A 12,004-nucleotide genomic window follows, 5' to 3' on the forward strand; every position below is an offset into this window, starting at 1 on the left:
AATATTTAAGCATTAAGATCTGTTTTGACCGAATATAGGATTTCTCTTATTTAATTAGATTTAGTCTCATCGATTCTTTATTGTATCATATTATTAAATACAAGAACCCACTATGAATACTGACCCTAATGAATTTGTTCACTTTTGTAATTTTCGTTTCGAAATACACAATAATTATCTCCGAGATCTTATTAATGGTCGAATAAAATCTCTTAGAATTCCTAAGATATACCTAAAATAATCTTAAATGGAAGATTAAAGTGTAAATAACGCTCTAAAAAAATTCCGAGTTTGATGTTAAAGACTGCGGTCGATTTGGACGCCATAACGCGCTTTAAGCACTTGCAATCATCATTTTGTCTTTATCGTTCAATAAGAATAAGAAGTAAAAAGTGAAAAGCGCTGAAAGCGTCCAAATCGACCGCAGCTAAAGTGTCGCGACAACTTCACGCCGCTTCGACGCCCTTCCATAGATTTTGAATTAGTAACGAACTCGCGTCGCGACCGAAATGGATCTGATTTTGAGCCGCTCCGTGTTTCTCGCGATTGCTATCGTCCGATAGCGAATTTCTCATACGCCAAGTATCGGAAACGTTTGCCGCAATGTGTCGGAACATCGTTGTAATATGCCATGGGCGATCGAAGTCACTGCGATCTCAATCGTTGGAGATACGCTTTTTTAACCGTTGGAATCGATCGAAATCATACGCCATGTTACTTTTCGATAGGAACGCGAGTTCGTGACTACCGCCAGGTACATATTTCTTCTATGCGTTTGCATATATACATATATTTGTGCGTAATCTCTTTTTTTGCAAATCATGTTGATTACATTTTTTGAGATTACTGTTTCAAATATCCAATGTTAATGCGTGATTACTTTCAGAATTCAATCGCGCGCGATTTATTATTTATTACGTTATACCATGTCATCTACCGTGTATATTTTCCTGGAATTAAAGCGCTAAAAACATAGAAAGCTTGAAAGATCATTCGTTTCTGAAAACATTTTATTCGCGATGAAATCGTCTTCTAAAGGCAACTTTAATCGAACTTTAATTAATTGATTGTCGATCAGTTCAATTGGCAAATCAACAAAATTTCAAAAAAAAAGATATATATATAATCTCATCATCTCAAGTATAATTTCTCTTCCATATGTCGAATAATAGAAAGTCGACAATTCTATTTATCTGAATAAAATAGTGTAGGCATTATTTGAAGCTGATCGCTGATAATTAAATCGGAACTATCGAGGACACCCAAGAAGATAAGCGAAGAAAAGTAGAAAGTTCGCCTGGTTCGCCATGAACATGGCGGCAAAGAGAGAGTCAGGGGCCAGGGCTCTCTTCAGTGTCTCCGTCACTCGCGAATTTCCCCCAGAGAGACCCCCAGGACTGCCCAGACATCCCCTGATCTCCCCTAGCAGCGCGCGCTTGTGGCGGCGCGGCATTCGCGCGTGTTCGGCGTGTCCTGTGCAGTTGGCGCGACGTCGCGTCGGCTGCTTCGGGAAGTTTCGGCCAATCGGGCAGCTCCGTTCGGCGCACGATCGGTGCAGTTGATAAATGGAGGATCCGTGTTTGTCAAGGTAGTTTTGTTTACGCGGAAATTTTCACTCGGTAACAACTCCCCGTGCGTCTCGTTTGTGCGGAAGGGGTAGATGAAGGTACGTAACGATCGTCGCGCGTGTGAAAATGCCGCTCTCTGCGGCCACCGCCGTGTCTACGGTATGGAAATCGGTCGAACGCGTCGGCCCGTCCTCGCGAGCGTACAGGCCCTCTCGGGCAGGATGAGTGGTTGACGGTGAAAAAATTCGCCACCGCCTAGCGAAATTTGCACACACGTGCGACCAGACCGTCCCCGGTTGGTCCGTCGTCACATTTCGCGTCGAAATCACCGAGTTTCTGGCTCGTCCGGCCGGAGTGGCTCGTGAAAATCTTGTTTCACCCTCATAGGTTATGAGCTTGTATCTGATGTGCCTGTCGTGTGGAACAAACAAAATCCGTTCTATTATGTTCAACATCGGTCTCCCGCACTAATTTTACGAGTTTGAGAGATCTCCTCGTGCTCGACATGAAGTTAGAGTCACAAGTTGCTACATTTTCTGTTCTCTTTTCTATGAGACTGAGGCACAAGCCTGGTTGTTCTAATTGACTGACTTATCAAGAATATTAATCTCACGTTGATCCTGTTATATATCTCTCAGATACACATCTTTTCTTTTTTAATTCCTTCAAAGCAATATAGTCTACATACCCTAGTATCTAACAAGCTATATTAAGATATGAGGATCTTTATGTCAACTGTTTAAATTTTAATAAATGATACTTGTAGCAACGTGAAATAACTTCTTTAATGATCCTTTTATTTTGCCATCATATAAAAAATTGTATCTGAGAGATATACTATAATGTGTGACATTAAAACTGCAACAGATCACAAATATAGTATTTTTATTTTAACAAGTTTTTTAATTTTTTTTTAGAATTTAAGATGTCCCGCAATCACAAGGAAAAGTATGAGAACTCCAACCCGCGTCGTATGTATACACTCATGTGTCCTGAGGACTATCAATCGGGGAAGAAATCTCATTGGTCGGAGTTGGAGATAACAGGCAGTATACGAAATTTGAGCCCCAATTTGTGGCAAATGACTCATCTAACAGCTCTGTATCTGAATGATAATAGTCTGCAGAGGTTGCCATCTGAGATCGGCCGTCTTGTTAATTTGCGTATTCTAGATCTGAGTAGCAACAAGCTGCGTAGTCTGCCTGCTGAACTAGGGGAGCTCATCTATCTCAGGTATGATAAAACAGAAAGTATAATGAGAAACATTTACTTCAATAATGGACATATTCAATTGATCTTTTTTTTATGGTGTAAATTTGTTATATTGTTCCAGGGAGTTGTTATTGAACCAAAACTTCCTTCGCGTGTTACCGTACGAACTAGGGAAGTTGTTCCAGTTACAAGTGCTAGGACTTCAAGGAAATCCACTCAGCAAGGATGTGATGGCGTTATATGGAAACGGAGAACCTGCGGGGACGAACAAGCTGCTGACGTACATGTTGGACAACTTACAAGGTAAGTGGAAAGCTTTTATTTGTTGAACGAGTTTTTGAAGACATTTGTATCTTCCCAACATTTTTTTTGTGTGTTTTCTATCCTGTTAAAGTAGTAAGACATGTGTCATCTGCTTAGCAATAATAATAATAAATATTGGGGGAACAGAATATCCAAATGATTAAAAATTAAGAATTTAGAAGAAAAATTTCTTCTCAAAGAGTTTAAACTTATTTTGTTTAGTTTATAGGTTCAAATAAAATTATTTAATTGTAATCTTGTAAATAAATTGGCATGATTTGGTGCACACATGTATTCACATAGCACCCAAGAAATCAATATCGAATGGTCTTTTCTATTTATATTTGCAATGTTTTTTTTTGTTTGTGCTGAAATCGTGTATGGTCGTCGGTATAAAAAGCGACTGTTTTATCTACGCGACATTCGACATATTCTCATAACAGTTTAATGTCGTTTATGACAGATGACGCCACGTGTCCCATTTAGATGCCTAAGAAAAGCTTAAAAAATTATTTATATCTTCTGACTTTTATAATCTACATATAATGCTACATTCGTGTGTGCGTATTAATATTAATTTCATGATAATATATTCTTATTAAAGATTAAAATCAGAAAAAAAATTCTTTTCGGAAAATATGTAAAGGAAATTTATATTTCTTACTTGAATTAAAGTCTAGAGAATGTAATTAGTTTAAAAGACATTTGTGTATAAAAAATACCTTGTCAAAATAGGCAATATTGATGTGAAATTAACTTTCCTAAGAAAATAGAAAAGCCAATAATGTTCCGTAAATGTTTAGAGCCCTTTGCAGTACTTTCGAGCTTCCAAACTTTATAAACGCTTCTTTGAATATCAGATCAGTCTTTATCAAAAGGAAATCTAATTACCACCGGATAAGCGAGCATTAATCTTTCAATTTTTTCTCTTTTACGCTCGGATGGGTGGATGGGTGGGTGGACGATCGAGCTTGAGTTTACGCTCCATGGAAAACGAATGTTCATGAGAAGGAGTCGCGGTTGGAGAGAGAGAGAGAAAGAGGAGACTCGTCGGAGGGCGTGATCCTATCCATTGTGTTGTGCGCATTTTTGCCGGTTACCCGATCGCCTGAAAGGTCTCGGCTGTACCATTCCGTTTATCCATTGTTCTCTGGGACTTTTACTGTCTGATACCGCAACACCACCGTACGTCGTTGCCAGTCATTTCCCCTTCGCGGCTCCTCCGCAGCATCGAGATGTTCTTGCTCGTCATCCTCTTCGTCTTTACCCTCCCCAAGTCTACTTGGCTCTTCTCTTCTTCTTCTTTTTTTCATTTCGTATGGAGTCACCCTCTTATCTGAAATCACGCAGAAAGCATCTGAATTTCACCGTTGTCAAACGCGTCTTGTACACCTGTCTCCGTCGGGATGATCTCGTTTCCGTATGTGAGATGAGTGATGGTACGCATTCGAAAAGGATAAGTTGAGAATTTCTGTTGGAAAATTCGGCATTGCGAATGCACATTGTCGAGATGAATTAAATAAAGAGTTTATATAAGTAAATATAGTTAAAAATCGAGATTTATTAGATTGACTTATACAATACTTTTTATTTCTTAGATGCATAATTCTCATCTTAAAACTCGTCGTGAAACTCTTCGCTTTTCCGATTATTACAGGATAAATAATATTAAAATTAATACATGTTTTGAACATAATCTGTTAATACATATATTGCAGATATAGAATTATAGTAGATCGAAAAAGGCAACTATAAAATCGAGGAATGTTTGAGACGATCTTTTAATTTATCATTTTTAAATTTATCATTCATAAAATTTAATATAAAGTAATTTTTATAGGTCTCTCATGAACGAACTTATGCGCACATTAAAATGTTCTATAAATTTTTATAGTACGCGTATAGTGTCCATAATTCGTGACAGCTTAAGAACGAACTTGAGCTAAGAACATTTAATATTAATGGTCTGGCATTTAGTGGCCGGGTCGAAGGGGTTAAAACTCGCTCGTAAAAACGGCGGTTCCTTCCCCTAACGGTTAACGGGGTATCTCTCATATAAGGTTGCATGCAAATTTGTTTGCCTTTGAACGTACGCATATACACGGCAGAGTTCGCGCATTGTTACGCGTAGCTTTCCGCGAGATCAGCTGAATACGAGTGTGTGAAAGTGCACACACGATGATTTATATAGACGTATTTGGCAGAGCGCCGCTGCGTTGTGGGAGCCCAGAGTCCCGGAAACAAATTTATGCACATTGTATCAGCGAGGATCTCTCGACGGCATCGTTGTCACGACTTCCCAGAAATAACGTGACTACGATTGCGCCATAATTGGCCTAAGTGTGCCCATTGTGTTCGTGTCACTTGCGTGTCGCCTACAGGTGTCTCCTCCACTTTGTTGTGTCTCGCGATTTATGTTCGTCGAATTGCGAAACATCGGAGATCAGTTGCTTGCATCGAAGTATCTTTGTGTACTGTCTTCGTCTATTTTCTATTTATATTTCGCAATGATTTATTGCGAAGTAAAAACCTTCAATGTCACATCAGTTAATTTGAATAGGATAATTTTTTATGAATATAAATATAAGAGATTTATTTATATAGTAAACAAAAAAGAGTTGTTAAAAATTTTTAAGTACGATTAGCTGAAATCCAATAAAGTTTCTTTCAACTTTTATTATTCTACGTAAAGGATTAAACATCTTTTATTTAATCTTCTTTTCACGAGACTTGAATATAAAAACATTACAAAAATGTCAAAAAGAAAAAATCGCGTCATATTCAGGTTGATCCTGAGGACGACTTGTTATGTCTGAGTTCGAAATGTAATAAATTCGAATTTTCAGCTTTGAAGTGGGTTAAAATAGTTCGAACATATATTCAGTCCGAACTATTTAACGTTTGAACTTGAGATTCGAACTGTCCGAATATCAAATCGTCTGATGTTTCCGAGCACTAATATAATATATTGAATGATATTCAAGTTTAGTATATATATATATATATATTCAGGGTCATATTTAGCTGTCTGATAACATTTGTGTAACGAAAATAATTTTGCTTTCTTGGGCTGAAAGGAAACCGGGTCTCGCGCCAGCGGGCCGAGTGAAAGGGGTCTCTGGACCCTCCGAAAAAGAAAATTGTTATCCGCGATTCACTTGGCTGCCCGCGGCCCATCGAGCCATCTCACCGTGTAATTATACGGGGGCCCGATCCGGGATAATTGAGGACGAAACCGAAGGGAGAAAGTGAACCGCCGTCACTTCGCGTACACATGATTCATTCGTTATTCGGCGCGCATGGTGTGTACACACGCGAGGAGATGGGCCCAAACAGGTCCATAACTAGGGCGTAACGAAGATGGCACCTGCTGCGATTGCATAAATCGGTCCGGGCGCCAATCTTGTGGATAGCACTTTGATCTTAATGTAATACAATTTTATGAGAATGATATGTACGATTATATACTATTTATATATTTTATAATGTTAGTTGCATGTAAATATTCAACAATATAAAGTAAATATAATAGCATAACGTACAAAGAGAACTATTTCTTAATTAACTTTTGAAAAGAATCAAGGTTTGATTGCAATACTATTTGTGTGTTGTAGTTGATTTTATTTTTGAATATATTATGTTTTTGAAAACTTTATTTAAATTTATGTTCGTCATGGGCTTTGTCACAAAAAGAGAGAGAAGTTGAAATGACACTGATCTCGACTTTGAAAGCAAACACGAGCATAAATTGCAATTGTACGCTCTAACAATTTGTGTCACTTGGATGTCCTCATTAACTCGTATTCGTCTACTTTTTCCTCGTGCATGGAGGTGTAATTCAAGTATCGTGTTTCTTTAAACAGATAAGCTCTTAAAAAAAGAGCTCGATTCCGACGTCACGGTAATAAATAAAGGTAAGCCCTCGTAACGTTGGTAAACGAGAGCTTTCATAAAATTAAGTAAACGTTGAGGACCTCAGATTAAAAAGAGATTTACACTGTTCTTTGACACAGCTGGGTTTATTAAGAATCGTCGCTGCAAAAGTTACTGCAAGCGGTGTATAATAATTTTCGTATTTCCACGTAAAGCTAGGAATATATTTGTTTTCTTAGTTTATTTTTAACTTAATATTTTGAACTTAATATGAAAAATCGTTGAAGGAGACGTGATACTTTGCGAATCCATTTTTTCTTAAGGGAAGATTAATTTAGAAGAACGTGATATTTTTTGTCAATGCGTGAGTTTAAATTATAGGACATTCTATTCTGTCATCGTTACGCTATTTTAATACTTATAGAAACAGTGAGTATATAATGGCACGTCCATGAAATAAGTTTGTCACTGTTTCCGTTATGAAAAGGAAAGCATTTGACGTGAAAGTAATTGAAAGTAGCGTTACTAGTACGTATTGTTTTAGGTCATCGATTAATATTTCAAAGTCACGCGTACTCCTCCGGACATGAGTCATGTATAAACCCGAGGAAGTTTCAAATCATTTTCACATGGTACTTAAAGTCAACTATATTTTCTGAATGCCTACACTATTAGAAGTTACAAAGTTGTTTTATCATAATACAGGTATTTTATCGATCTGACAATTTTTTATTATCCAACTTTTTTATTACGTATTATTAACTATTGTAATTATTTATTGTTATAATATACTAGCATTTTATTTGCTGTTAACGCGCAGTCTATATATTAAATAATTTATTAGATTTAATATTCGACTTTTATTTTAAGACAATTTGATATTTGCTCTGCTCTAGAAATAATTCTTTTTTAATTTGTTAGGTCCTAGTATACGCAAATGACTGCTGCATTCCAGTCCATGTTTATCCATTGTTTGTTTGTCATGTTTGTCCTTCGATTACATTATTTGTCATAGAATGACACGGCTATTTCAGTCTCGAGTTTAGCTATATGCACTGGCACTTTATAATAATTGATGACTGCCGTTTTTTTTTTGTAGAATTATGTAACTCATCGTGCTTAAGGACATTGCGATGCGCATCGATTACGTTTCATTTTTATGGACGGCATTGCACGATGTTATTTTTGGCTCAGTACTTACAGCCGGTGGTTCTTCGCGTACTCGTCGAACGATTCGGACGTGGGAAAGCATGGAGTGTTTCCGACGAGAAAACTCGTTTTTCTGTCCGGTTTACTCCCCCGCAAAAAGTTTCGTTCTTTTTATAGCGGCCCTACACTCGGGACTTTGAACGAAAATTACTTCGTTCGTTAAGATGAAAGGTCTGCTCCCAGCAAAAATTGTATTCGCTGCTCTACTACATTCTGCTACTTACTAATTATGCAGGAGGTTGGATTACATTTCCAGATACTCGATCCTTTATTAAAGATAGATAATGAAAATTTGATAGCATCGTGAAGAAACTTATTTAGTACGCTTATTGATTTAATGTCAATAAACTTTCTCACTTAGGCTTCATTAGTAATCTATTAATTTACTTTTTGAGGAATTTGTGTAATGTTTTACTACTAAAGCACATTAGTATATTTGATTTTTATTTGGGAGAAATTTTATTTGTACAACATATATAGCTCAAGATTTTTATGCATTTTATCTATTTTATTCAAAATTTCTTTATATTTTTTTTTTGTAACTTTTATTGTATTCTTGTCAGCCAAAATGTGTCACTGTAAATAGATTACATTAGTTGTTAAAGTACAATGATAATACTTTATATTGGGAAAGAGATTCACACAGATTTGAAAATTTTAATAACCTATAGCTATATATGTAGAAATTGATGTCTGTGTAATAACTTGATTAAGTCGATTTATAATATTAATAGTCAGCCGAGTTATTCTGGAAATTTTGTAAAATATATAAAAAGTTATATTTTTGTGTGTAATGCATTATTTTAAGGAGTAAATTTTATAACGGAAATTATACTTTGGATGACATAGATTTTTGATGATTGAAGTAGTTTTATTTAATAGAAAGAAATATTAATTAATGACATAATTTCTTTTAAAATATATTTTGTATTTTTTGTAAAATTATCGTTATTTTTAAAACATTGAAAAATTTCTAAAGAAAATAATTATTACTTAATCATTTTTTTTTATATTAAAAGAGTAGCTTAATTTATTGATTGATTTTATTATTAATTTTTTGTTCTAGTCTGTTGATTCTATATTCGCGATGGTGGATAATTTAATTAACTAAAATTAGCGTGTTAATGTATAGTGATAGAACAGATTCTGACTATTATATCGAAATACTGGTGAATAAAAGAGAATCAATGCTATCTTAATAAGAATTATTTAACACCAATTCCCGTCTACGTAACGTTCCGTATTTCCGAGATAATCTCATCAGCTCTCTATAAACGGCAATCCCAACGAGAGGGAAGTCGACTCGTCCTCCCGCGAGCCGAGTAACCCGAATTCACGTTTAGCCGTCGACAGCCCGAAAAAGAATCTTTTATTTTTTAATTCCCCGACGTATGAACGAATCCGCACCTACGGCACACGTCTCATTCGCGGAGAGGTCTCTTTATGCCGGCAATAACATCGGGACGTGCCTTCTTGATTATAGCAGGACACGTTTCGAGCCAGTCGGACTCCCTTCTTGTCTTCCCCTGCTCTCATCGAGCCGGACTGACTGGTTATATGTTCTCGTTCTCTCGCGAGTTCCAAGTACACGGTTGGTTCACTTTCTACCGAGAGCACCTGACCCGCGTGCCACCCATTGGGCCCCGCCGCCACCGCCACCGCCATCGCCGTCGCCACCGCCGCGAGTACTTTCCTCGCTCGGGCTATCATTAACCCGGCCGAGCAAACCCGCCGTTAAATCGTTCCGCGAGCGGCGGATAACCACCAGCTCGTTTCCCCTCGCGAGTTATCGCCGCGCGCTCAAAGCCGCCGACGTCCGTGGTTAAGGAGCATTCGAGCTCTTTTTCCCTCGCCCCCTTTCCGCCCCCTTTGCCCCTCGCTCGCGCCATTATGAGCCGGTGATCGGTGTTGTTTTCTGGTCACCGTTCTCCGCTTCGAGGCTGATGGATTCATGATCAAATCGTTGAACTGTCATCGAGCCTCTCCTACTCTTCGTCGGAAAGTCGATCCGCGCGAGACAGGTGGTTGTCGCGCACGAATGTTTCTGAAGAAGAAACATTCGTTTCAAGATCAATGCGCTTTGCATTGTCAAATGGATAATAGATACATAGACAGATTTGACACGCACATTTGTGTACGTGTAAAAATTCGCGGTCGAAATCGACGTGTGCTCGCCATCGTTTTCGAAATATATTATGGAAGATCTTAAAGGTAAAATTTCTCGCGAATATCGCTTCGAGTTGAGCCGGATATTCCGTCACGGGCGCTTCAAAATTGTACGAGCGGAATCGCATCGGCATACACCTCCCGCCGCTAAACAAGTTTATCGAGGTGAACGAGACTTACACGGAGTGTGTGCATCCGATCTGCCAATCGAAATAGCTTCGGCAATAATGAAAGTAGGGCAGTCCGTCGTTTCGCCCGATGCTTCGGCTCACAGAAAAATATGAAAGGAACGAAAGCAGCCACGTTTCTGTGAGGTTACCAAAGCTTTAAATGGATGTCGTGGCCTCCGTGCCAAAAAGAGGGAAAAATGATTAGGGTATGGGAAGCATACTTCATGCTGAGCGCGTTTGGCTTTCTCATCTCTTTGACGAAAAGAAGGCCGTCTGCTACGTTCGATCTTTCATGACAAAATAAAATAAATAGTGAACAGAATTTTCTGGCTTCTTACATTTTACGGTGTAAATTACTATAATGAGTATAACTGAATATAAGCTTATATATTTTTTATATTTTAAATGTAGCTTGTAACGTTTATTATATGCTGTTAATAATCGTAAATATATCAGACTTTTAAATTGTTTGTATCGTAAATATATCAAATTTTTATTTGATATCGAACTATAAGTCATTCAGTCTCATCGTTTTAATTTGTTTATGTTGCAAATAATGATTTATCAACAATTCAGTCGGCCTTCGATTTCCTATAATCCTCAGCAATTCATTTCGCGAGAAATATTTGTGCGATGACCTACTCCACGCTTTTTTTTGTTAATATCCATATACATTTTAGATTTGTATTTTAATAAGGGGATTCGAGAGTCGATTTACGATTTTTGTTCAGGTTAATGTGTCAGTAGGTTTTTATTTCTTCAACATTTCTTGGGATTACGGGCCTAAATTAATTTGAATGAAAAATGCTGGCTTATTAAGTGGGGTCCTTCTAACGACGTTATATAATGCAAATTTACATCTATATAAAATGCTATAAATTATACCGTTATATAGACGCAATAACATTGGAAGCCTATACCTGAAACTTTATTGAATTATTCATAGATACGTTAAAAATACTTTGTATTCAGACATAGTATCTTGTTACGAGAAAGTATTATCTTGATATTTCCTTAGTATTATGCAGGCTAGAATTATTCCATAACATGAAACTCAAAAAGGAAATATAAGATACATACGCAATATTGTGATAAGATATTGAAATAATAATGTCTTCGTCTCTAAAGATAGACCGGTAATATTTCTGCAAGAAGTTCTTCATAATGCGCTCAAATTCTGCTGTATCACTTGGATCCACTTCAATTTCTAAATAAAGGAATAAATTTCTATAAGGCATTAGCGGCAAGAGCATTAGCTTAACTTCAGCAACTGCAGCGCATGTATATTCAGCTCTCCACCGATCGTACCATGCAGACGTACAGTATATGTATTATGTATGGTTTTGCGTTTCCCTGCGAGCATGTTGCGTGATATCGAAGAGTACTCACCTCGGGATACCATTGTTCCGGCAGTTTGCGTACGAGTTATAACTTTATTCGTCGACCCATAACCCCGAATCCATTCTGATCGACAAATCCGCTCGCTCCCCTCCCCCCCCCCCC

At 37.4% G+C, this 12,004-nt stretch overlaps 1 protein-coding gene across 2 annotated transcripts in view; it reads left to right on the forward strand.

Moving 5' to 3' along the window:
* Positions 1 to 680: 680 nt before the first annotated feature.
* twin (CCR4-NOT transcription complex subunit 6-like twin) overlaps positions 681 to 12,004 on the forward strand; it is a 520,423-nt gene continuing 509,099 nt past the window's right edge. The window contains exons 1-3 of one of the 2 annotated variants that reach the window (XM_018506119.1): positions 681 to 754; positions 2,486 to 2,801; positions 2,902 to 3,083. In XM_018506119.1, the coding sequence (XP_018361621.1) occupies positions 2,494 to 2,801; positions 2,902 to 3,083 (490 nt within the window). In that variant the 5' untranslated portion in view covers positions 681 to 754; positions 2,486 to 2,493. Of the gene's footprint in view, positions 755 to 1,516; positions 1,667 to 2,485; positions 2,802 to 2,901; positions 3,084 to 12,004 lie in introns of those variants that run through there. The other variant, XM_018506118.1, reaches the window with a different exon arrangement.

This window comes from Trachymyrmex cornetzi, unplaced genomic scaffold, assembly GCF_001594075.2.
Source record: "Trachymyrmex cornetzi isolate Tcor2-1 unplaced genomic scaffold, Tcor1.1 scaffold223, whole genome shotgun sequence".
Taxonomy (NCBI): domain Eukaryota; kingdom Metazoa; phylum Arthropoda; class Insecta; order Hymenoptera; family Formicidae; genus Trachymyrmex; species Trachymyrmex cornetzi.